We start from the raw sequence: 27,623 nt of genomic DNA on the forward strand, positions 1-27,623 counted from the left end.
TTATTATTATTTGGGGGGTGGGAGCCATGACTGATAAAGTCTTTTGAATGTATTGGTAGATGTGACTTCTGTATACAAGCTCCTGGTGCACTGTGACCTTTCTTTCTTTCTTTCTTTCTTTCTTTCTTTCTTTCTTTCTTTCTTTCTTTCTTTCTGCCAGTGTGAGTTACTCTGGCTATCCTAGGTCATCTCACAAAATATGACCAAAATGTCAAAAGGCATGCCTGCAAAGTGTTTGTGACAGACCTGAGTTAGCCTCCCCACACTGGGTATCATGCCCTCTGACACTGGATCTGGCACTATTATTAGATATGTGGGGAGGTACTGCCTGAGGGCTGCAAAATGGGTTAGAGAGCCAAAATGACATCATATGGCAGATCTGTGAGTGGATGTCCAAACTTTTTTTTGGGGGGGGGGTGAGGGTGCTACTTGAACAATGTTGTAGGTCCATCCAGTTTAGATTAGCAGTTGCACTGGAGGAACATGTGTTTAACCCTTTTCCCTGTGCAGTTTCCCTGTTCTAAATCGCCCCCAAGCTGCTATTAGCTCTGCTAGGAGAAAAACACAATGTCCCTCTATCCAGCTTCTATTTGGCCCTCTAGAGAGGTCAATTAACAGAGCAACTCCTCTGATCAAAATCAGAGCTCCCAAGCAGCTACTTTAAAGTTAAAGGTTACTTGGGAGATCCATTGTTGAAGGTTAATTGAGGACTAATCATGGGGGAAAATAGTTTTAATAGTTTTTAAAACCCTTGCACACGTGCATGCGCGTGCACACACACACAGTTTTGCAGTGTTGCCAAGTTGGGGGTAGCTTGTTGTGAGAAAATTTTGTATATTTCAGTATGAGAATGCAAAGTGTCTCATTCCTCTTATGGATGCCCCTTATTCATGCATATGTGCAAGAATTCTCAAACATTTGGCAACACGGCTGCATCTCATTGGTCCAGCTAACTGGCCCTGTGTCTCATAGGATGTTACTCAATCTAGGCAGTATTAGCTCATCACCAAAGATATAATTCAGTGAAAGGTTCACTGGGGCCTTGGTTAGGGCTTGTGCAATTCCAGTACCAGGAAGAAGGTGGCAATAATTAGCCCTGACTGACAGGAGGAATGCAGGATCTTAAAAAAGAAAAGAAAATGTAAACAGCATCGCTTCTTGGCAGGGTCTGTAGCTGAATGAACACACAGATCAAAATACCAACAAGCATGCTAAGTGTTATTAAAGCAGGAGTGGAGAATCTGCAGCCTTTTAGATGTTGCTGGACTACAACTCCCATTATCCCTAACCATTTACTGCACTGCCTGGGACTGACAGGAGCTGGAGCCTAACAGCATCTGGTGGACCACAGGTCCCCCATCCCTTGAACTGAAGTATTTTTAGATTTTCGAAACAAAGGGAAAAAGAAAAGAGTGGGGTTGTTGTGTTAAAAGTTTCAAAATGTGCCTCTAACCTAGATACATTAAGGAAACTGTTTTCCTTCAAGCATTTTCCTGATGTGCCCATCAGTCTCACTAATCCTGCTCATCATGCCATCTTTTGCTAACAACATCATTGTCAACAACATGGGCTTATTGGAATAATACAGTGGTACCTCGGGTTAAGAACTTAATTCATTCTGGAGGTTTGTTTTTAACCTGAAACTGTTCTGAACCTGAGGTACCACTTTAGCTAATGGGGCCTCCTGCTGCTGCCGTGCCGCGACGGCGCAATTTCTGTTCTCATCCTGAAGCAAAGTTCTTAACCCGAGGTACTATTTCTGGGTTAGGAGAGTCTGTAACTTGAAGCGTCTGTAACCTGAAGCATCTGTAACCCAAGGTACCACTGTACAGCATAGCAGTTAAGAAGTTGGAGAAAATGGCACCCATGGTTAAGTGCTCAAAGAGATCTTGAATTAAGGCTCTGATTTTGGCATCAAGACTCTGGCAATGGGACAGCATCCCTCACCGCACCTGAGAGCAACAGACTAGTTAGGGGCGGGCTGCATGGAGTGGCACACAAAGCTCTGCCCTCTAACCACCACCCAAGCATCTACTGCCTGAGGTGTCCCCTTCGCTATGTCTAATGGCAGGCCCAGCCCAATTCCTTTCTTCTATTTTATAGAAGTGCGGAATATCAGTCAAGGCTAGAAGCTACATCCTCTACCTCAGAATTTTTCTCTCTCTCTCTCCTAATCCCTGATGTGCACAGACTGACTGTCATTACCTTGTGTTATAAGGCAATGACAACATGTTGCTTCTCCTCCCAGAGGCCAGGTTTTAGAAATAGGTCCTTGGCCAAACCCTGGTTCAAATTAAGCTGTGCTTTAGACAGGGGTATCAACTTGAATAAAATATTGTGGGGGGCCCAGGTAAGCCCCGTCTGACATATTCAATCACATGATGCAGTGCACACACCTTGTTTGAATGTGAATGCCCATCAACTTTGTGGGGGCCTGCCTAGGAGTTGGCTCCTATGGCTCTAGATCAGATAAAGGAAACCTAAGGTACTTCAGATGTAGCTGGGACTCCAACTCCCATCAACCCCAGGCATCATGGCTAGCTTTCTCTGTTTCTCCACCTTCTCCTGTGTGCCACATCTCAGTTTCCTAGCCAGGCCTTCCTTCTCTGCACTAGGCACCTTTGTATTCCAAAGCATGCAACGAATGAATACACCAGATGTATTTCTCACTCCAATACGGCCAGCCTCTTTTGTTCCCTCTCTGTGTGCAACAAGTTGCACTGCATACAGTAAAGGTGAGGACAGGAAGTGAAGCTGAAATCAGTGTTGCGGCATCTGTTGCCCGGCAGTATTGCTAGATGTGGTTTTCCAAGGTAATTGTGTTTTTCTTGGTGTGGAGCAAATGTCTTGGGACAGCCTTGTTTTGTTATTAGTCTGCGCTGTGGAAGCTGAGAGAGGGAGTGGGATGAGCAAAAACAGAAGCTGAGTTTCTGATCACTGTAAAGCTTTGAGAAAGGAGCGAGGCCTTTTCAGATTATCAAGGATAGAATGTTAAACCCACTCAGAGAGTAATCCTAACTGAATACAGTCAGATTATGCCCACATGTTCATTATTACTGTGCAGTGAACTAGGAGAAGAGAAATGCTCTTCCTGCCCCTTAACTCAACATTCACACATTGAGGGCTGACCATAGCTCAGTGGGAGAGCACCTGCCAGGTTTAATCCCTGGGATTTTTTGTCTCACTTTTGTTACACAAGAGCGCCCTTTCATTTGGCTATAATGCAGGAAAACACTGGGGTAAACATCACAGAACTGGTAAATCAAAGCGATGTGTGGATAGTCAAGTCAATCCACCACTAATGTACTATTATTGTGTCAATGACATGTTGAAAGTACACCTGTAAAACAAAACAAAACACCTCAGTCTGCAGGGACCCTCAGGCAATCTCCAAACGCCAGGCAAAAAGCATTTTGAGGACATAACAAACAGGGCTTGCTTTCCAACTGATAGGTAGCTTTATTCTTAGCTCCCTCTTAGGCTATCTAAAAATATCTGTAACACAAGCATGAGCCTGGTGGATGTTTTTCCCCCCACATGGCAATGGATTGTCAGCAGGAACAGAAAAGGGTGGATCTGTGCGACGCAGAGCATTGTTTACTTGGGTTCTTTCTGCTAAATTTGCAAGCAAAAAGGGTCATAGATTGGTTGCCACTGGGTGCTGAGTCATCTGACTTCCGCTCAGCAAAATGGCAAAGGCAAAAATCAGTGACTAAGATGGAGGAGCTTTCACTTGCCTGAGAAACTAGCAGCTAGGCAGCCACGAAGACTTTCAAAGCGAAGGATGCAGCCTTAAACACACTTACTTGGGTGTAGGTTTTGAATAAACTTCTTTGGATTTGGTGAAGGAGACCTTGAATTAGCACTGATTCTTTAAAAGTGGTATGTCATGTGAGTTATCAACAATATCAAGCCAATCTTTTTAAAAATAAAAGCAAGCACAAAGTTCTCCTAGAGAAGTATTGGAAAGAATTGCTTTCAGAAAAAGCTGTTTTCTATGACACCTATGCAAAAACCAGCAGCTAAAGTTAACATGGTCACCTGCTAGCTGCTCCAGATCAATCCAGTTTTAAAGGAACAGCCACAGAGGTGGATTCAAAAGCTGGTAACACAAAGCTGGAGCCCATGAAGAAGGCTGAAAGGGCAGAAAGCAGGGAGAGAAATACTAGGGAGAGCCAGAGCCAATAACAGGCACCGCCAAATAATTCTACTTTCCCCCCTATCCTCATTCCTACTGAATTCTACAAGGGCAACACTTGAGACTAAGGAGAAGGAGATATAGGCAGTGCTATCCCTTGGACTGGTTGTAAGCAAGAAGTTAGGCAGGTGGGGCTGTCAGAGGGCAGACTGAGGTTGGTGCAGGGGCAGAGGAAGGGGGGCAGAGGGGTGGGCCGCCCCAAGTGCCACTTCGGGGGACACACAAGATGGCACCTGCCTCCCCCCAGCTGTAGAGCAGCCGAGGGCATGCACAATCCGTACTGCTGCCGCTCACACAGTGTCCGTATGGGATGTTGCTTGTGCAGCAGCCCATATGGACACCATGCAAGTGGCAGCCCATGTGGAGTGTGCATGTGCAGCATTCCGTACAGACTGCGCACACATGAAATGCCACACATGCACAGTCTGTATGGAATACCGCACATGCGCACTCCATACGGGCTGCCCCGCCCCGGGTGCCAGAGGGTTCCTCCGCCACTGGGTTGGTGGGGCAGTGCTTCATTTGCCCAAATGGATCAACTTTCACTTAGTATGCTGTAGATGTAGAATCAGGTTTCATGTCTGGAAGTTTGACACTTCTGTGTATTTTGTTTATATAAAGTGGTACCTCCGGTTACGAACTTAATTCATTCCAGAGGTCCGTTCTTAACCCAAAACCATTCTTAACATGAGGCACGCTTTCGCTAATGTGGCCTCCCGCTGCTGCTGTGTCGCCGGCACGTGACACGTCGCATCCCAGGGCAGAGTTCGCAACCAGGAGCATCTACTTCCAGGTTAGTGGAGCTCATTACCTGAAGCGTTCGTAAGGAGGACAGTAGGTAACCCAAGGTTCCACTGTATTAAGGAATCAATAAAGAACTACAGCCAGGCTGCATTCAATCAAGGTAGATGATGCTTATAAATAGACCTCATCACTTAAAAAGAAGGAAGGACAGAGAGAGAGAAATACTTTTAGCCGCTAGGAAAAAAATGTCTCCAGCTATTCCATCACCAAATAACAAGTACTTGTGGCTTTTTTTAAGCATAAATCGTGTGCTCAAAAATAAAAATGCTGACTGCAGTTTGACTTCAAGAAAGACGACATGATGCTTTCAGATTTTATGAAATCAGCCTGGTGGATTCATTCATTGGTGCCAGCCCATTCATTGGAAGGCCAGGGCATTTGCTGTGTGAAGCTCTTGCAAGTGCTGCTATTGCCAGGACTGGGAAATGGATTAGGAACAATGGCACAACTGAATCCTGAACACAAGATCAGAGCAAAATTATAGCCAGCCTAAAGCCAAGGCTCCCTAATGGCAAGGATAGCCTCTATCACAATTGTTCTGTGATGAGCAAGGAGGTAGCTCACTCGCCAGCTGAGATCCGCCCTGGAGCCTGGATCTGCCTGCAAAAGGCAGAGCTAATCTGCTGGCTGCACTTGGCTGCCAACCCTTAACTCATTCTTTCTCTCTGCTTCCATTTTAGGCATATAGAACGGGCTCAGCACTGAGAGAGAAATACATGCTAAGTTGGGAACAGGATAAGTCAAGAATAGCCAGCTAGGGAGTTTTGTGTTTGTTGCATAAGATGAGCCCAAGGGAAAAGCAACTGCCCAGATGCCTGCTTTCCTTCCCTTGTTTGCTGCTGTATCATGCAACCAATAAGGCCAGGATAGTTGGAGAAGAAGGACAGGCAGCTGGGCTGCCACATCACCGGAGCAGGAAAAGACAGGCAACAGGCAAGATAACTGACTCATAGAGCTACAAGAGTTCTAGCTTGGTTGAAAAGTGGCACTATACACCTGAGTGCCTTATTCAGAACCAGGTTTGTGAGACACTCCAGCATCTGCAGGTAGCTGTGACTTCCAGGCAGAACAGAAGCACCTGCCACCCTAGGTAGTGTAGCCAAAATGAGGATACATTCACCTTGCTAGGCCATAGCAAAGGGCCATGCAGTCCAGAATTTGGTCTCCAGCTGTAGTTAGCCACATGACCTTCTCATCGTGTGTGTGTGTTTAGAAATTTTTCAGTTATCCCCTGATCCAAGGAGGGCACAGTAACACCTTTTATTCCAAAACCTAGAGAACCAAAACTACTTAGAAAGTTCTGCCTTTTGTGGAACCTCTTAATCTACCCTTTGCAACCTCTTAAACTGATCTGAATTTTGGGAAACACTACCAAGGCCAAGGGTAGCTCAGCTTGCAGCTGAGTTCTAGTTTTAGTGCTCAGCGTTGAAGGTTTGAAGAAGCAGAGACTATGTGGGTGTGAGACAATAAGAAACAGGGGAAGGAAGAAGACAGAGTACGAGTTAGGGGTGGCAGTCAGCTAAGCTTTACTCAGAGTACACCCATTTAAAGTAGTGAACATGACTAAGCTTGGCCCATTAATTTCAGTGGGTCTACTCTGAGTTAAACATAGTTGAATACCACCCAGTACTATTTTGTGGGAGAGGATTGGAAAAATGCAAACACAAATGGTAAGCTGCAAAGAGGGAGGCTGGGACAGACTTAAAAACTTGTTTGGGGAGGACTCTAGCCACTAAGCAACCACACACCTAAATGGTACTGACCCCAGCCACAGCCTCTTTCCATGGCTCCCTCATGGCGCCTACCAATAGGGGCCTGGAGGCTCCCCACAGCTCCTGCTCAGGACTGGTGGCCTCTTTCTACCCCTTCCTGGCCAGTGCTGCCCCACAGGCAAATCTTGTCCAGACTGAGCTTCAGATCCTCCACACTCTTCCCACAGAAACAACTGCTTATTGTTGAAGAAAGCTGAGCTGCTAGCCCTCAGGAAGGAGCTCTATAATCTAGTAGCAACAAACCACAACTCCTCAATTCTCCAGTTTGAGAGTTATGGCTCTTAAGTCAGGGATAGGGAACCATTGGCCCTCTAGACCAGGGTGTCTAGTTGTTTTGGACTACACCTCCCATCTTCCCTAGATAGCAGGACAAAGTGGCCAGGGATGATGGGAATTGAAGTCCCAAAACAGCTGGAGACCCAAGGTTGGGGAAACCCTGCTCTAGATGTTGCTGAACTATATAACTCTCATCAGCCCCAGCAAGCATGGCCAACGGCCAGGGATGATGGTAGTTGAAGTTCAGCAACATCTGGAGGGCCAGAAGTGCCCCGCCCCAGCACCCGTTCTGGGTTGACCCTGATCATTCCCTCTCATATTTCTCACCTGGAAGATCAATAATGAGCCACCCATCTTCTTCTTCTTCTTTAGAGACAAACGGCTTAGGTTCCTCAAGGTCCTCAGGTGCACTGGTGTCACTGAAGAAGAGGCTGGTGAAGCGCTGGAACATGGCTGGAGAATTATTTCGGAGGTGGACTTGGGAATGAGTTTGTAGGCGCTGGCTTGAGCGTGTGGAAGCTGGTGTGGAGGCAGGAGCACGAGTTGGGGAGTGTTGGGTGGACGGATTCCTTGCCAAGGGCGGGAGCTGCTTGTTTTCCTAAGCGGAGTCTTATCTGAGTTGAGTTACGTAGATAGTGCAATCATAAGGTTCTTCACTTGGCTTCAGTGCAAAGGCCTGCCAAAGAAAGGGAAAATTCATTCAGGCCAAACACTGATGGAATCACGAGGAACTCAGATGGCCCGGAGGAAGGGTGAGAAGGGAACCCTTGCATGAACCGTCATCCCAATTCATCATGGCCATTTCCCTTTATTCTGCCTCCTACACATAGTGCCTTCTCAACTGCATTCCCACTGGGCTGCCTGATGGGCCTTCCTCACTTTTACTATAGAAATAAACACCTCGCAAGACAGCTGAGTTGAGTTCTCTCACCCTATGGGTGCCCCAGGCAAGGAGTAGCCTGTTCTCTTTGATTATGGTTAACCTACTTCCCCTCACATGGGGAAGAAAACAAGTGTGGCTTCTCTTATGCCAACCTGGAGCCCTGCAGATGTTTTGGATGCCAACTCCCACCAGCCCCAGCTAGCTGGGGGGGCACCAGGTGGGCGAAGGAGGCTCTAAGGCAGGGGTCAGCAAGCTAAGGCCCATGGGCCACAAGTGGCCCTTGGGAAAAATTTAACCAGCCCATGGACCCCCATCACCTACTATGTCGGCTCCCGTGTGCCACGCTAAACCAGAGCAGAACAGAGTGGGGACTGCCTTCCGCAACACTGGCCAGCTTCCCATTGGCTGCAGGAAGCTCCGCACGCCTCCTCTGCGCCAGAAAGAGCACAGGAAATGGCATTTGCGCATGCATGCGCGTGCACTCCAGCCCACCGTGGCATCTGTGGGACCGTGAACCGGCCCAAGCCACAAAAACTTTGTCGACCCCTGCCCTAAGCCTTGTGGTGCATGTGCTAAGCACCAGTCTGGAATACTGTAAGGAAAAGTAGATCACCATTGTGTGAGTTTCTGTGTGTGCCTGTCACAGCTCAGACAACTGCCCCTTTCCATATTCCCCCTGACCACAGCAGTGGGAGATAGGTGGCATGGTTCATTTATATTCAGATATATCCCTGCCTAAGATCTTTGTTCCTCCAGCTCTTCCATCCCTCACCATCTTAGGAGGTTTCTTGCTCCCTCCAAAGACTTTGCACTTCCTCCCTTGCTGCCCCCATGATATAGCATCCCTGAACACCTCTGTGATGCTCTTTCCCTTTCTTTAAATCCTTCCCCAAAGCCCACCATTCTTCTAAAGCATTTGGCACAACACTGCCATTCCCTTGCTCCACTGTAATTCAGCTTGTAACTAAAGATGCCCTTCAGTCTTCCTTTTCATTGCACAGTCATGAGGATTTGTGCTCTTGATGCCATGGGAGTAGCTGTACGAGAGCCATACGAGCTATAGGAGAGCCAGTGTGGTGTAGCTGTTAAGAGTGCTGAATTAGGCCCTGGGAGACTATGGTTCAGATCTCCACTCAGCCATGAAGCTCACTGGGTGGTCTTGGGCCAGTCAGCTCCCCTCAGCCTAGCTTTGGTTTGTTCTGTGATGCTTCTTCAAATCCACCACATTATTGCTGTAGGGGCTATAGCACAACTAAAGGAGGACAACCCATACCCCACCCCAAGAACAAATGCTCTGGTTTTCATGGCTTGCTTTTGCTGCAGTATAGTCCATCTGGACAGCATAACTGGTAGCATTAAGAAGCATCAGAAGGACTGTTAATAAAGCAGAATAAATGCACCGCCCAGTACACTATCATTGTGCCAAGCGCATGTTGCGGAATACTATCCAATATTCTTAAACCCTGTGCTATGCTGGCTCTGAACTTGTCAAAACTCAGTGAATGAGGTAAATAGCTTGCTTTCTTGGACTCAGCTATACAGCTGCAAATAAAACGTTTTAAATGTGCTGTAAAGTGCAACATACAAATGTGACACTAGATGGCAACAGTGAGCTTTGCCAAATTCAATGTATTTTTCAAAACTTTTTTTTCAAAAAAGCATTTTCACACCGTTTTTTATATGTGTGTAGATTCCACCCTTTTGTCTTTTTAAGTATTTGAAAACTGGCAGCACGTTCATCCAGAACCAGAGGAGAGACATCAAGATCCAGTTTTTCTTTTGGGATCTTAGACTGTGATGGATCGGATCTCCAAGAATCCTTTAGAAGAGGGAACATTTGGATTTGTTTGTCAGAGAAATTCCTTCCTATCACTTTGCCTTTATCTGCTCAGCTTCCATCTGTTCCTACAGCAAAGGGCTTCCATTAATCAGCGCAGCCTATTTAATCAGCACAATGCATCACTAATAACTGCACCCACTTATTACAAAGCGCTGTCTGGTCAGACCCGTGGGCAGGGCTATAGCAAATCAATCTGACATGCAACCACCCCATGAGGGATCTGCTGGTAGTCTCAAGACCATAGAAAACAGCATTTTCATGGAGGAACAAAGTGCTCCTATGTTGTTGTCACAACAATCCTGTGACGTACGTTAGACTAGAAGAGAGCGAGTGGCCGAGCAGTGATTTGAATTCAGAACCCTACTATATCACATTATCTTTCCCCAACTCAGTTGCCCATGGAGGCTAGCCTTAAGGCTTTCTTATGTGCCCAGGAAAGCTTTCAATTAGGGACTTCAGGGATGAACCTACTTACTCCATTATGCTATACGGTTCCTTTCCCTGCATATCAAAGAACATAAATGCTCTGTTGGATCAGGCCAAAGACCCATATAGCTCATTGTCCTGTTCTCACAGCAGCCAACCAGATAGATATTGGAAGCCCACAAACAGCACTTGAACACATCAGCACTCTCCACACTCATGTTCCCCAGCAAATGAAGTTCAGAGGCACTAGTTGTACCCTTGCCCTTACCCCACACTTTTCCCAGGAAAACCCCCACTCTTTAGTGCTAAATCAGAGCAAACGTCAATCCAGGGAAAACACAGCTGGTGGAATGTGATTTCCCAGCCAGAAGTGTCAATACATCCTGACAGCTTTCCAAATAGGTTAATACTTGCCCCACATCTTATTGAACTGATGCCTTTTTCTCCTGGTTTTCCTCCATCCCCTCTGCCTAACTATAGAAGTTATCTCGCCACATCCCACTGATTCTGTCCAATTGGATTTGCAAAGGACTATGATTTGGCTCAAAGGCAGATGGTTGCTCCTTCCTCCTTCATAATGACCCCTTTCCTATCCAGAGCCTTTAGTTCAATGCCTTTTGGGGCCTACACACGACAGTGATGGCTTGCTGCAATTACCTAGGCAGGGAGCTGCAGTGGAAGCCATTATGATGGCAGCAAACACATATACAACTTGGCACCAATGGATGGACCCTGTAGGCATGGCAGGCAGCACAGGAGAAGCCTGGTAGGGTAGTTTATCTCAGAGATCTGTGAGACAAGTAAGTTGGCATTCATACACAGCATATAGCTGGGACTGTATTTGTTTCCTTAGAAATGTGTCTGACTTATTTCAATGGAATTTGCTTGAGCTCATTGCCTTTTGCAGTGGTGAACTTCTGTTACATTGGGACCTGCTGGTCAATCTCTAATCATTTGCAGTAGATGTGCAAGGAATTATGTTTATGAATTGTTTGACAACAACAGAATCATCCCTCTCCACCTGAAATTATACTACTTGAAATGAAGAAAGATTGGGGGTAAACTGGAAAGGGTGTTTGGGTGGAAGGACTGTGAGCTCTGTTCGGTTCCAGTACTCAAAACAAAGTCCTGGACTCAGAATTATTTAATGTATGTCTTTTGCACCAGGCACTCTCTCAGTGAATCTTGGGGGTCTAATTAGAAACAAAGTAGATCCCACTGGAAGTGGCTCATGGGGTAGAGCAGAGCTGCTATTCCAGCTTCCCAGCAGGTGGGTCACTTCATCTTTCAGGATGAGGAGGGGAAGGCAGTGAGGAGGTCAGCACAGTGTAAATGCACTGGCGGAGCCAATCTAGTGGCACTGCTGGTGTGTTTGCACCATGCTGACATCCTCACCACCTCGTTCTCTCTCCCTTTTCCTTCTGGTAAGCAACAGTGTCTTATCTGTCACTAAGCTAAGATAGCAGCTCTGGTGAGGTGGGGCAGGGACAGGCAGGGATGAAGCACACCATTTATTTCACAGCAGTGCTGCTGCTGTTAATATCTGCCAGTCTCTTGCATGCCAAATAAATAAGATCTTCCCCCCAACAGAACCCACCAAATAAACTAAGAAGAGGAAGGGATAGGTTACATTTGCACAAATGGCTAAGGATTAAATTGTGGTGTGTAAAATTTTTGAAGCCACTTTATTATGACCAACCAAAACGCTGCAAAATGACAAGCAAGCTTTTGAGTCCACCAGAACGTTCCATCAACAACATTTAAATAAAGTATCACACCTGAGAGTCTTTGCCAAATGGTTCTTACTGGTATAAGAGCCAGTGTGGTCCAGTGGTTAGAGTGCTGTTTTAGGCCTGGGGAAACCAGAGTTAAGATCCCCACTCAACCATGAAGCTCACTGAGTGACCTTGAACTAGTCACTGCCTCTCCGCCTAACCCACCTCACAGGATTGTTGTAAGAATTAAATTAGGAGGGGCAGAGGCATGTATGGCACCTTGAGCTCCTTGGAGAAAAAGATAGGATATAAATGCAATGAATGAATGAATGAATCTGATCTTTTTATAATTCTCATTGTAGTACTGCGTTTTCTGTCTGTAATCCACCTTGTGACAGAATTACTGATAGAACTATGTGAAAACCAGCAAGGGGACTTAAAATACCGGTAAATAAATAAATGGTGGGATCTAATGTGAGCCTTGCAATGCTCTGGGCTCTTTCAAAGCCCACTCGGCTCCAGCCTTGAGCAGAGTCCTTCACAAACAAGCTCAGCTGTGCTCTTAGGGGGGACAATGATGGATTTTCTGCCTTTCAACCAATCAGCACATCCATCCTGAAATTCAGTCACATTAGTGACATTGAAAAGAGGATTGTATGGGGCCGGGGGAGGGAGTGGGAGGGGATTGTATGTTCATGTTGCAAAGAACTGAGACAGCTGAGAACAGGAAATGTGAGCAATGCAGATGGAAAATACACAGGAGGTGGGGGTCGGGGAGACAGCAGTTCATCCAGAGAGCACAGGGAATATTTGGGGGGCTTCCAGCTGGCAGGTCTGCCCATGATAAGACATTGCCTGTATCTTGCCATTCCCTTATCACAGAAACAAGAAGGGAAAGGATCTTTAAGGGGGGCGGGATGTTCATCTGGGGGAAATGTAATCTCTGCAAAGTAATGAGAGGCTGCCTGATCATGAGAGATGGAAGAATTGGCTTTCCCTCCAAGAACTTTTGGGAAACAACACCATCATGCCAGACCATTGGCCATGCTTCCTGGGACTGATGGGGGGGGGGTGTAATCCAAAGCTTCCGGAGGAAGGATGCCAAATTGGTGGAGGTTTGCTTTATATCCTGAAGCCACTAGCTATCAGAGATGTTGCTGGATCAAAACTGATCCATCCAGTTTGGTGTGCATGTGGCCTAAGGTTCTGTACCTTTGATATATAGGATTCCAGTTTTACAAATTATATGGGTTATATCCTAACTTTTTTTTGGGGGGGGGGGGAGTATTTCACTCACTTGCAAAGATCCTGATGCTCAGTATGTATTCTTTTTCCTGCCTATGCATTGTTTGTTGCACACCTCAACTTTTCCTCATCCCTGGATTGGCCTGTCATAGTCTTAATTATCAAATAATGCACTGTGTGCACAAAATGATTTTGCATGGTATCACAAACCTCCCTAATCAGATTTGGGGGGGGGGGAAGACCACCGAAATCAAGACATGCCCCCATGCCTTTTGCAGTGGATGTGTTGCATGTGCATTGTGCACTCTGGGTAAAATGGGTAAACAAGATTCCATCCCTGAATAATCCTCTATTGGAATATTCTGACACTTCCTTTGTTGAAACCAAAGAGCCTAGCATCTACTTATTCAAATACTTTTTCAAGAGCTTCTCAGGGGGCAAAAAGAGTTGCATTGGTTGAAACTGGAGAGGCCACAGTCATCTCTCCTCCCATCCCATCACGAATTTCAGCATCATCTTTCAGCTCTTTCTTCACCTCCCACAGTACAATCCACAATTCAGAAAGGCTACAGTATGGACCAAACACATCTCTACATCATCCACTTCCTAGTGGAAAATCAAGTTGTGCGGCCCACACTGCCTTATTCTCTGTCTGTTCAAAGTTAGTGTGGGAGAAGCCCAAGTGTCACAAAGGTGCTTTACATTTGAATTAAATATACAGTGTGCCATACCATCTGTGTTTGGCAACCTTTCATTATATACATTTTTACACAACCACAATATTTGAATTATCAAAGAGTTTATATAAATCAATTCCTACTATTGAGCTAAAAAACATGGTCTGCTCTGCCGTTCTTGGCAGAAAATGAAATGAACAAAATTTCTATCTGTTTCTCACCACACAGGCCATTGCTTTGTTTTACACTAGCCAGAGTGTAAATCTGCAGGACCTCTTGAATTTCATGGGTGAGATCAGATTAGTATGAATGTATGTTATTTGATCTAGTTATCCGATTAACTCATTTATACAGTGGGTGAGACACCAACCCTGCAAGGCATAACACCGCAGGGGTAACTTCAGTTATAGAACTAGGCACCTGGCAGGGGGTGTAATGAAGTAAGAAACCATTAGTCTCATTGAACTGCTCGATAAACAGAATACAGAGGCCCAGATTTCACTGACTCAGAACCACCAGAATAGCCACATGCTGTGGGCATGATTCAGAGAGAGTGCGAAAGAGAGCCCGCATGTCCTACCTTACAGAGGGGAGTCCTCTATTTGCAGGTGCCCTCCAAGTTTAGTCCAAGTGTGGTTTAAATAAACAGAACTGTAAAGAGGGAGAGCAGGGCCGCTGAAGCTGCCCATCAACAGCTCTTGAGCTGCTGGTACACAGATCACCTGTTCACAAAGCCTTCTCCATTATGGTTAAGGGTGGAAGAATCTGACCATTGCCATCCTCTCAGTTCCTCAGGGTTCCAATCTTAAACTTGTTTCTCCATGTTTCTGCAGCAATTTGAAATTTTTATTTGTTTTCTTAAAAATCCTCGTGAAAATTCTTAGTTATTTTAGTGCAAATTTCTCTAGATGAAAACATTTTTGTATACCGTTTTGACTAATGTATACATTTTTTTGCAAGCAATTTCTCCTAACAAAATGCATTATGTTATGTTCACACATATATATTCATTTTTATGCACACTTTTACCTAATATAGGCATTTTTTGTAAACATTGGTCACTTAGAGAACTGTATCACAAAATTCAGATAAATGCAATTTTTAAAGGATGGCTATGTTTCGGTTCTCAGACCATCAAAATTGAATCAAAAATTCAATTTGATAAATTTGGCTTTAAATGTGAACTGAATCAAATTTCTCCCCCATCCCCAACAATGGGAAGATGCACTGAATTCCTATTTAAATTATAGACATTATTTCTAAATTTGCATCTATATTTATTCATTAGGAATTTTTTGCCCAATGTGGGGCTCAAACCCATAAACCCTGAGTTTAATAGTTTCACGCTCTACCTAATGAGCTATCCCTGCTAAAGACGTGTGCCCAATGTTTGGTGTAAGTCCATGAAAGGTGCACTACTAATAAATTCTTTTCCTGTTTCTTACCTTTGTGGCTAATACCCTTCACAGAAAAGGCACTAAAAGCCATCAATAATCCAAGCTGACTTTCAGAGTAGTAAATATGATGGCAGATGCCCATAGCAGAAGTTCACAGGATTACATCATGAAATGTCCAGTAACATAGCCCTGAAATTTCACCAGCTCTTTTTTCACAACATCCTCCTAAATGACTGAACTGTGAACAGAATCTGCACCACTCTGACCCATCTTTAAAGCCCTTCTATAAACACACAGAAGGCTAGTAGTTCTATTGATTTTATTAACCAAAGCTTTTAAAGCAAGAATAATGTTTGGCGTTTATAGGCACTAAGTGACTTATCCCTCCTAGCCATATTTAGAGCAGCCCTGCTCCCTAATGTATATTAACCTCCCCATGTATTGAAAACACCAAGTAAGGCTTTCCTTTGGGTGCCCTTGCCACCTCCAGAAAGGTGGGTGGTCAGTGGAGCAAGGGTCTTCTCAGTGGCGGCACCCTGTCCTATCTTGTGAGCATTGGGGTTGGAGAGGGAGACTGGAATGGAACAGAATATCCCAGTGGGGCAAGGGATGAGGAGAGGCAGATATCACTGGCTGGCTTGAACACGGATCAGAAGCTCCCTTATTCTTGAAAATAATTAAGCGTGCACAGAATTGCTGCTATAACCATTGCGTTATGCCAGATCTCCCTTGAATATCTCAGTAATACCTTTTAAACAGTGGGAGTTGGCAAGCCTTACTTGCTTTGGGAACTGACAGAAAAGTAGGAAATGTGACCGGGGGAGAAAGAAATTGCAGTGGGACTTGAGGAGGTACTCACTACTGAGCAAAGCAAGCATGCTGGGATGTTGTATCCTGTGTGTCTTGATGTGACCCAGTTCTGCAGCAGTTTGGCCCAGCATAATGTGGGAAATAGGGGGTAACTGAATGACCTCCCTGCCCCCACTTCTCCCCCCCCCCCCACCTTCGTATAAATAAGAAAGTGACATGATGCAGCTCAGACTGTATGCCAGTAAGCCTAGCAGGGGCCATCTGCTCACAGTGAGAGGGGATTACACTTTCAGGCGACAAAGGCCTTTCCAACCCCCTCCTCCAGCACAAAGGAAGAGATGGCTGGTGCCACCAAGCTCTGCTGGGGGAATCAACCTTCTGTGTGCAACTGCCCCTCTCCATTCACCGACAAAGACTCCTGGTAATCTCAGCTTCTTGCCACAGGGTGGTCATTCCCAAACAATGCATAGGAGAAACTGCTAAGGCACAGTGAGGTACTCTGTTCTTCTGATGAACAGCTATCAGAGGGCTCTTTCTCCCAGTGTTTAACTGGAAGATTTCCACACAGCCTCTGCTGGGGGAAGAACATTCAGGGACATCTCTTGTAATAAGAGTTAATCCTCATGGGTCAATAGACAGGGATGATGGGAACCTAGAACACCTAGAGGCCCAAAACTCCCTAAAGGGTAGGTAATTTTTCCCTAAAGGGTAGGTAACATCCCTAAAGGGTAGGTAATTTTTATTCTTATGTATTCTAAAAGCAAACCTTTTTAGATCCAAGACTGAAGTGTGCCTCCTGTTTTAACTGGGGCTGTGCATGTCCCGGTTACAGTAATTTGGGAAATGCTACAATATGCAAAGGGTGGTGAGAATGCAATATCAGCTGGTGTTTCCTATCAAAAAGTTGTTGTTGTTGTTAATAATAATAATACCCCGCCCATCTGGCTGGGTTTCCCCAGCCACTATGGGCTGTTCCCAACAGAATATTAAAAGCACAATAAAACGCCAAACATTAAAAACTTCCCTAAACAGGGCTGCCTTCAGATGTCTTCTAAAAGGCAGCAAGTTGTTTATTTCTTTGACATTTGATGGGAGGGCATTCCACAGGGTTGGCACCACTACCGAGAAGGCCCTCTGCCTGGTTCCCTGTAACCTCACTTCTCGCAGTGAGGGAACTACCAGAAGGCCCTTGGAGCTGGACCTCAGTGTCCAGGCTGAATGATTAGGGTGGACACGCTCCTTCAGGTATACTGGGCCGAGGCCGTTTAGGGCTTTAAAGGTCAGCACCAACACTTTGAATTGTGCTCGGAAATGTACTGGGAAGGAAGCTTGAGATGCTATTGGCATAGATGGAATCTAGCTTAGCACCAACACTTTGAATTGTGCTCGGAAATGTACTGAGAAGGAAGCTTGAGATTCTATTGGCATAGATGGAATCTACCTTAGCCCTAGTTAATAATAATTTCCTTACTCTGTCTTACAATGCACAGGGATTGCATTTTTGCACACCCTTTGCACTGGATGGTAACTGTTCATGTTTTCACAAAGGGAAAATAAACACACACCATTAACATCATCTTTCTTCTTGTTACCAGGACTGTGTGTACTTTGCAATAATACAGTATTTTTTGGGGGGAGGGAACTGCCTAAGGAACCTAAATTCTGCACCCGAAAGGCTGAACTGCATAAAAATTATACATTTCAGAATTTCTATGTGTGTATAGGTTTAGATTGCCTGGGCAGATAAAGTTTCAAAAAAAAAAAAGTTATGACGAAGTACACACTGCCCTGTGACTGAGAAGAAAAGAGGATAATGTTAATTGTTCATTCTGTTCACAAAGAAAAACAAACACATAAATAATGAATCATTAATATACTATATATAATATAGCAATTATTATAATGTATGAAATTATTATACTGTATATAATATAATATGCAACATAAAGATGTATACTAGGTAACTGATACAAAGCAAGGTAATTTGTATAATTCTTGCCAAAATAAGTTTTATTTTCAAATTTTGCTATATTGCATAATTTAGGAAATGGGTGAAGAGCTATGCTTCAGCTATGCTGAAGCCTGGCCTCCATCCTTTGGAAATCTTGTTCAGCAAAACTCCTGACTGTCAATAAACACCTCCTACATATGTTCAAACATACATTCAAAGCCATGAGGGCTAGGAACTTGAAGAAGGTGAAGAAGATGAAAACCAAAACAAAAAATCTGAGATTCTCTGGATCCTGAATCCAGCATAGTGCTAAGGCAAGGATTTTTGTTTGCACAGCATAATGCTCTTCCCATCTCCTGCCTTTCAGTGCTCCCTAAATCTGTTCTGGGAGTTTCCCTAACCATCTGGAGCAGATTTGGGGAGGGGGAAATGGGTGCACGCAAACTGGGTGGGGAGTACAAGCCAAAATCCTTGTGTTGACAGGACAAGGTATTTGAATTCTGAGTCCAGTCGGGTACTGAGTGCTTTTTCCTTCTCTACCCCAATGGAATTGCAACATAATTACTTGCTGTCAGTGCCAATGGGATGCTCTTCAAGGCCTTAGAAGGTTGTGCCATTGGCTTATGGTTTATCCATTTGCCATATTTATAGTGTGTGTGTGTACATATATACACATATATATGTCTGTGTGTAGCATAACTGCAAAAATAAGATGAAACTGCATGCCCAAATGAATATCAGTGCTTTGACCAATATGTTTGAAAGTCAAATGTTAAATTTGAAAGTCAAATGTTAACCTTTATGAGATATCGGTTTAGTCCCAAAGGAGAGCAGATCACACTCAAGTGTGATTTTGATCCTCCAGCGCCAGGATTAAAATATGGCACCAGTCTATTAAAAAAATTCTGGGGGTTTGGTGAGGAGGTAGTGGATGTGGCAGCAGGGATCCCCCAGATATCCGTGTGGCCACTGTGGGAACAGGATGCTGGACTAGATGGGCCACTGGCCTGATCCAGCAAGCTCTTGTTAGCTTCTTATGTATTTCTCCTTCCTGGAAACTGGATATTTTTTTCAGTTATCTTCTGCATATAGTGAGACTGCTTTCATGATGTCAGGTGGCTGCACATTATTTTGATAATTCCAAGTGAACTCCGGAGAGGTTTTTGTTTGGCAAAAGGAAACTAAAACCAGAAAGAAAATGAGCTATTCTCCTTCCTCTCAACCTGGCATATATTGTTATCCTTCTTTTGTGAATCACTGGCTCTCCATAATAACCCTGTTAGGTAAGACCAGGAGGGAGGGAGGGAGAAAGCACAATTGAAACCAAGACCAATGAAGCACAAGAACATTACAAAATAGGCAGGAAGGAGTGGGCTGCTCTTGTTTTTGTAATTAACAGGGACAGGACTTCCAGAACTGTTACGAGCTTTGCAAATACCTATTTAGAATCAAGACGTTGCTCCCCCAAAATAAACCCTTTCCAAATTCTTTGGAGCCAAATGCCAAGACTCGCCAAGGAAAACATTCCAAAATAGATCTAAGAATGCCTCCACTGTCATCATGACACTGTAGAATGGCAATATGTGCTTATGATGCTTGAGAATTGCTATCTTCATCACCTCCTACTCAAGAGGGGATGGCCATTGTGGTTGGGAGGGTGGAAGCTTCATCTGTCACACTGGTGTTTATACTGCAGATTTAATGTGTCACAGTTTAGTATTAGATTGCACAATCTTCACCCCAAACTTCAGAATGCATAAAGGCACAAAAACTCCCATTTCTTAATGCAGTGGGCTTACCCCATAACCTTCAAGGACAGTGGCTGTGTACTCATACAGATGGAAGCTGGATTAGAGGGAAATTCACCAAACCTCAATGTTTCATAGAATTATAGACTCATAAAACTGTAGAGTTGTAAGGGACCACAATGCAGGAATCTCAACTGGGTCATACATGAGAGATGGCCATCTAACCCCTGCATAAAAGCCTTCAAGGAAGGAGAGTCCACCACCTCTCATGGAAGTCTCTGTCAAATAGCACTTACTGTCAGAAAGTTCTTACTGTTATTTATTTGGAATCTCCTTTCTTGTAACTTGAATCATTGATTCAGGTCCTATCCTCCAGAGCAGGAGAAAATAAGCTAGCTCCATTCTCCATGTGACAGCCCTTTAGATATCTGAAGATGGCTATCATATCTCCTCTCAGTCTCCTCCTTTCCAGGCTAAACATACCCAGCTCCCTCAACCATTGCTCATAAGGATGGGTTTCCAGATCCTTGATCATCTTGTTTGCCCTCCTCTTCACACCTTCCATATTGTCAATATCCTTCTTAAATTGTAGTGCACAGAAGTGGACACAGTACTCCAGGTGTGCTCTGACCAAGACAGAATTAGAGCAGAACTATTACTTCCCTTGATTGGGGCACTTCTTGTTGTTTAGTCGTTAAGTCATGTCCGACTCTTTGTGACTCTATGATCCAGAGCACCAGGGTATAAGGTTTCTGTTAATGCCACACTGTTGACTTATGTTAAGCTTATAGTCTATAAGACCCCCAGATCCTTTTCACATGTACAACTGGCAATCCGGATGTTCCCCATCTTATATTTGTACAGCTGGTTCTTCATGCCTAAGTGCAGAACCTTACATTTGCCCCTATTGAAATTCATTTTGCTGGTTTATAGCCAGTTCTCCAATACGTTAAGGTCATATTGAATCCCAATTCTGTCTTCAGTGGCATGGGTACACCTCCCAGTCTCATGTCACCTGCAAATTTGATTAGCATCCCCTCAATACTTTCATCCACGTCATTTATAACAATGTTTAACAACCCTGGACCCAGGACAGAACTCTGCAGCAGTATGCTGCACCCCACTTTTCTCCAGGATGACAAGGAACCATTAGCGAGTACTCTGTGGGTTTAGTCAGCCAACCAGCTACAAAGCCACCTGACAGTTACCTCATCCAGTCTACATTTTATCAGCTTCTCCAGAAGAGTATCATGAGGGACTTTGTCAAAAACCTTACTGAAATCAAGATACACTACGTCCACAGCATTCCCCTAATCCATCAAGTCTGTAACTCTGTCAAAAAACAAAGAAAACAATGAGATTTGTCTGGCATGACTTGTTTGTGAGGAACCCATGCTGGGTCTTAGTAATCACAGCATCCTTTCCTAAGTGCTCATAGCCCTTTCCTGGTATTGAGGACCCACAAACCAGGTTTAATAAGAAATGACAGGACAGATACAGCTAACATCTGCGACTGTATACCATTTCGCAAGCCTACGGCAGCAGCACACTGGATGCAGAGTAAATGGGAGTGTGTACACAGCTGCATCATAGCTTCCTGTCACACAGCTGTAAAATGAACGGTCATAGATGAATATGGTATCTGCAACTTTGCAGTTTGCTTATGCATTTAATCTGCAGAGTAGCTGATATGCAGGAGTCTGTCACTTGTAGTCCTATGGATACAAATGAACATCTAAATCTTTTCCCTAGAGCATGCGACTACAGGGGGTAAAACTCAGAGCGGTGACTACACTTCATTTTCATTGCAACAGCCATCAACTTTAACACACAAATCAATAAAGGACCAGGCACTTCAGCTCCAACACTGGTGCCTCTGGCCTTTTTGTCACCCTGCAAATCAGGTTTAATTATCACTTGTGAAAAACAGACACCAGACCAGCTGAACATCAAAAGGGAATGTGATAAACTTCCTTACCATATATATTGTCAGTGTCAGCATCACTCCTCTTGCAAGTGATCCAAAGCTGCACTAGTCTAAGGCCCCCAAAAGAACAGATGTTAAAAGCAGCAAGCTAACCAAATTATTGGGCATGACTGCATGTGTGCTGCATTAATTACAATGGAGGGGGCTCTAACTGTTTAAAAAATCTCCATAGCAAAGCAAGGCCTTTCATGTACTAATATGGAGGAATGAACAATGGTTTCAAATGCTGGCTAGGTGGTTTGATGATTAGAGTATTGAACTAGGGCCTAGAAAACCAGGGTTCAAATCCTGAATTAGCCATGAAGCTCACTTGATGGCCATGGGCCAGTCACTGTCTCTCAGCTTAACCCTACCTCACATGGTTGTCGTGAGGATAAAGTGGAGATGTGAAAAAACACCTTGAGCTCTGTGGAGGAAAGGTGGGACATAAATGTAATAATAAATACATCAACACATTTTCTGTTGGGCTCACACCCTGAATTCTCCACAAGCAACCCATCATTCTTTTGCACATTTGGCTATTCTGCTTTAATAGTGCGTAAAGAATTTTGCTTTAATGGGAAGATATGGACACAGGAAGCTGCCTTATATTAAGTCAGACAACTAGTCCACCTAGTTCAGCATTGTCTATACGGACTGGCAGCAGCTCTCCAAGGTTTCAGGCAGGGGATCTCTTTCAGAGGCTGAGGCTTTAGCCACAGCCCTTCTGCAAGCCAGGCCAATGTTCCACCACTGAGCTACTGCCCCTCCTCTTCTCAGCTACGCCCACAATTAAATTATGTGTGTTAAAATATAACATGCTGAATGAGCCCAAAATCCAAACTACCACTCAAAGCTATAAAAAAAGATGATGAGTAAAGTGGACCAAAGGAGAGGCACACCGAGCCCTCGTCATCCTTCCCTTAGGTGCTTTATTTGCTGTGACACCGACCCTACGAGCTTCTTGCTCGGCAGTGCAAATACAAAATAACATGACATTGCTCCATGCAGTCCTCTGCCCACCGAATTATCAAAGAAATGCAATGCACCGAACTTCAGCGCTCTCCACTATATGGCAGCCTTCCACACAGCAGGTCAAAAGAGGACAACTTCAATACGCGCGGGTGGGGAGCGGGAGGGAAGGATTAGAAAGGGCCGGCCTTGGTGACGTCTCAATGTCATATGCAAATGAAGGCGACGTCACCCCAGGCTTCCAATCCCAGGCAGCCAATGGGGGCGGGGGTTGAGATCAACCTTTAATCTTAATCCGCTGGTGGAGAAACAAGTAACAAAAGAGGCAAAGACAAGGGAATGTGAAGAATCAAGCAGGGCCGTGAAACTGACTGAGCGCAGAGCGGCGACTGGTCCTCCAGGTTGAGGAAACGCGACGCCTTGTTTGTCGTTTCAACAGCTCTGCCTTTTGTTCCCTTTTACCTACGTCAAGAGGAGAGACCCGGGCCCCGATCCTGCCTCCTGCAAGCCTGACGAAGTGGGGGGACTCGCATAGGTCACGAAAGCTTGTTGTTGTTACGCCACAACAGCGCATCCGTTCGCCCTTTGCGCTTGGCGCGGAGATACATTTCCATAGAAGGCCGGACGCTGCGGGTTCTCGCCTTCCCTGCCCTCCACCGCACCCCGATCCACAAGTGCACGCTCGGTTTATAAACTATAAGTCAAGAGGCGATCCAATAAGGCACGTTCGTAGTTCGCTTGCAAAGAGTCACACACAAGTCAGAACTCTTCCCGTTTTTATTTTTGAACAAACACCCGGCGGGAGTGACGCCAAGGACAACAAATCAAGTCCGCATTTTGCATTAGGAGCCCATATGCAGCGGTAGCTGGGAGGATTGCAGTGGGTAACAAGAGCTTGCTCTCAAGGAAACAGCTGAGCGAAAAAGCAGGCAGCCAACCCACCCCACTGATCTGCAGTTGATTATGATGAACATTTTCCATTCGCCTGTTATGACCTCAATGAGACAAGCTCCACACAAACAAGGGGATGTTTTGCCTTCTTTCCGCTCCTCCGCCTCTCCCTCCCCACCCGCATCACCTTCCCAGTGTATTATTAATATCTGCAACATTTGGTTGTTGTTAATAACCGAAGACAGTCAAGACAAAAGGCTCTTTCTGCATTTTGAAGCTAAGAAAGAGAGTCAGTTACAAACCAGTCAGATCCCGAACCCCAGCCTATTATTCCTGGCTGTCTCTTGCGCAGCCTTTTGTTTATTACCGAAGGCTCTTCAAAATCATAAAAGAGCAACCATGATCATTAATGATTCTGTAATTACTTACATTCGGGGGTCCGGTTTTAAAGTGGGATATTTTACTCTCAAAAACCTACGATGAGAATACACAGATATATAGATACACGCACCACATATGTCATTTTTTCATTTGCAAGCCGAAGCAAAGGACGAAGTAAACAGGAGCCTTTCTTCGTCGCCGCCCGCCCCCTTCCAGACCCCCAGTCTCTCTCTCCCTGGTGACTCTAGAGGTCAAGATAGCCTGCTTCTAAACTCAACACAAAGATCTGTCCCTCCTGAGGTTTAGAAGGTCTCCTACTTCAATATAATGTATTCGTGAGTTCCCTGCCAACCAGAGGATGAAATCGCAACGCGTCCATAACAACATATTGAGAAACATAAAGCGAAGCACCCGGCCGCATAGAGACTGTCAAATACAAAAGGGAATTCAAATGGCACACCAGAAGGGAAATCGATATCTGAGATGAACGTCCCTCTCTCTCATACACACCCTACATGCAAAGGATGGACTCTTAAAACGTCGACAGCAACAAAATTAAAATAACTCGCAAGCTCCCTTTCGCCACAAAAATACAAGTTTGGAAATAAACCAACCGCCCTGGGCAAAGGGAATTGGGGGAGCGGAGGGGGGGAGTAGAACAGCACTTACCTTGCCTTTAATGTCATCAACTGTTTTGTAAACAACACCACACACACAAAAAGAAAACCCACAAGATTATTATTATTAAGCACCAGCTTTACGCAGAGTCTGTGAGGTAGTTTTAATTGAAATCAATAATAGAAACGATAAAAAAAAGACCCTCCCCCCAAAAAAGGATGCAGGAGGAGGAAGAGCAGGAGGTGGTGGTGATGTGAATGGTGTCTCAGGTCTTCTCAGAAGATATGCACCATTTGCAAACTGCAAGCAGCTGCCCTCGCGTCCGGACGCCCTCCCTCCCCTGGCTGTAGTCTTGGTATTATTTTTTTCTGTTATTGCTGAATCCCCGGTTGATCTCGGCTCAGAAATTAGAACGTTCAAACAGCTGATCGTGGCGTCACAAAGGGGCCCGCCCGCCGCCGGAGCGGCAGCCTCTCTCTGCAGCCAATGGGAGGCGGACAACGGCTGGAAGGCGGGGCTTTGGCGCAGCGGTGGGGGGAGCTCTTAGCGCTCCACGTGAGCGGTGGGACCCGTGGAGGGGAAACGGGGAGGGCTCGCGGTGAGGCTGTGGTAGAGGTAGGATCCTGTGCACTGCTGGGTGCCGTGTGGTCAGTGGGGCCCGGGATTTGCCGGGGGAGGGCGGGGAGCCGAAAAAAAGAGGACGCATCCCTCCCGAAAAGACTTGGGGTAGATTGAAGAAAGTGTGTCCGGCTGCTCCCTGGAAACTTGTAACTCGAGCGGGTGGGGATCGGGACCATTCCAAGATCTCCCTCTGCGCTAAAGTTTCCCCATCGAAATAAAAAAAGTTTTTCTACAGGACTGTCACGGTTGAACTGCGGGACTGTCGCGGTTATTGAAGTTAAGAAATAGTCATCTGTTAGGTGTGCCTTGTATGTATGTGATAGAAGATTGGTCTGTAGGGATTTGGCCCTCAGGAGTTGGAGTCCACCGACACCCGATCATTCCTGACCATTGGCCATGTTGGTGGGGGCTGGTGGGAGTTCAACAGTTTCTGGAGGGTAATATGGAGGTTCCTCAGCCCTGGTCAACAGGGGAGATTTGTGCCACCTGACTGACAGTGGGACGTACACTGCCTCAGAAGATGGTGGACTCTCGTGTATTCCAGGATTTTGAGGCTGGAAGGCCAAATCAACACAGACTGTGGAAACCTCACACTGGACTTCAAGCACCTGGCATTGTGTGCCTCCCCATTCTTCCTCCAGGCTCTGGGTCCTTGGTTTCCAAATGAGATGAAAAAGCTGCTCTCATTAGAAAAGAGATTTGGGAACCCATGTCATCAGCTGGTGTTGGTCCACTGTGCTTCATTAAGTCCAGGGTCAACGCAGCTGTCTACCAGGAGATTTTGGAGCACTTCATGCTTTCTTCCGCAGACGAGCTTTATGGGGATGCTAACTTCATTTTCCAGCAGGACTTTGGCACCCGCCCACACTGCCAAAAGTACCAAAACCTGGTTCAATGCCCATGGAATTACTGTGCTTGATTGGCCAGCAAACTCACCTGACCTGAACCCCATAGAGAATCTACAGGGCATTGCCAAGCGAAAGATGAGAGACATGAGATCGAGCAATGCAGAAGAGCTGAAGGCTGCTCTTGAAGCTTCCTGGTCTTCCCTAACACCTCAGCAGTGCCACAGGCTGAGAGCTTCCATGCCACACCACATTGAGGCAGTAATTGATGCAAAAGGGGCCCAAACCAAGTACTGAGTACATAAGCATGCTTCTGCTTCTCAGAGGCCCAATATTGCTCTATTTGCAGTTCTTGTTTTGCTGATTTCATTTAATATTCTAATTTTCTGAGATTGTTAATTTGGGATTTTCATCGGCTGTATGCCATGATCATCACAATTATAACAAATAAAGGCTTGACATATCTCGCTTTGCATGTCATGAGTCTTTCTCATATATTAGTTTCACCTTTTAAGTTGATTTACTGAAATAAATGAACTTTTCCACAATATTCTAATTTTCCGAGTTTCACCTGTAGTTTCAAAGGTGACACTAGACTCTTCATTGGTCTGGTGCCAGTGATTCAAATGAGGGCCAAGTCCAGATGCACAAGGTCACAAAAATAAAACTTTTAGTAGGACTAGCCCATGTGCACAATGCAATATTCAAGATTTTGAGATAGCACAGCTCACCATCTGCTTGCATATTCATGCAATGGGAGAAAACCCCTGGAAGAGTCAAAGATGTATTTCTGAGTGAAAGCATACTGTTAATACACTATTTCAATATTAAGATGGTATTAGAGGGAATTCTAGCTGAATTTGTTAGGTTAATTTTAGATGCTTCCAGGCAGAGGCAATATTTCACAAATGAGATGTTTAATTCTGATTGTATCTGTGCATGCATGGTTTGTCATATGCTTCCCACAGTTATATTGCTATTTCCTGTCCACATCAGTGGGGAGTTGATTGAATATTTCAGCTTTGTGTGTTCTGGCTCCTCCCCTCAATTACCTCGCTCCCTCTCTCCACAACATATTACTCGGCATGCACACAGGTATTTCTGCCTCTGTGAGTGTGTATCTTTACAGTGGTACCTCGCAAGACGAATGCCTCGCAAGACGAAAAATGCGCATGACGAAAGGGTTTTTCGTTTATTGAGTTGCTTCACAAGACGATTTTCCCTATGGGCTTGCTTCGCAAGACGAAAACGTCTTGCGAGTTTGCTTCCTTTTTCTTAAAGCCGTTAATACCAAGGGAATCCGCGCTCCGCAAGACAAAAAAATTGCAAGACGACACAACTCGCGGAACGAATTAATTTCGTCTTGTGAGGCACCACTGTAATTTGTTTTCAAGTGTGCAAGACAGCAAGAGCAAACAATGCCAGCCCTTATTAATGTTGTTTTACAATGAACAGAGTGGAGAGTTGTGCTTTATTTATTTCTTTAGGGGTGTGTTTGCAAGCATCCATTTCCATCGGACTTTAATAATAATGCAAGAGATCTTGCACAAGGCCTCTGTATTAAAAAAAATACTTCAAAAAAAGTTA

At 45.1% G+C, this 27,623-nt stretch overlaps 1 protein-coding gene across 5 annotated transcripts in view; it reads right to left on the minus strand.

Moving 5' to 3' along the window:
- The window catches only part of TP53INP2 (tumor protein p53 inducible nuclear protein 2), a 36,641-nt gene extending 11,610 nt beyond the window's left edge, over window positions 1–25,031 (minus strand). The window contains exons 1-2 of one of the 5 annotated variants that reach the window (XM_083745975.1): window positions 24,622–25,005; window positions 7,378–7,726 (exon numbers count right to left, since the gene is read on the minus strand). In XM_083745975.1, the coding sequence (XP_083602101.1) occupies window positions 7,378–7,501 (124 nt within the window). In that variant the 5' untranslated portion in view covers window positions 7,502–7,726; window positions 24,622–25,005. Of the gene's footprint in view, window positions 1–7,377; window positions 7,727–24,270; window positions 24,418–24,621 lie in introns of those variants that run through there. The other 4 variants (XM_083745979.1, XM_083745976.1, XM_083745977.1 and 1 more) reach the window with 4 other exon arrangements.
- Between the last annotated feature and the right edge of the window lie 2,592 nt (window positions 25,032–27,623).

The sequence above is a fragment of the Podarcis gaigeae genome, assembly GCF_964106915.1.
Source record: "Podarcis gaigeae genome assembly, chromosome: 6".
Classification (NCBI taxonomy): Eukaryota; Metazoa; Chordata; class Lepidosauria; order Squamata; family Lacertidae; genus Podarcis; species Podarcis gaigeae.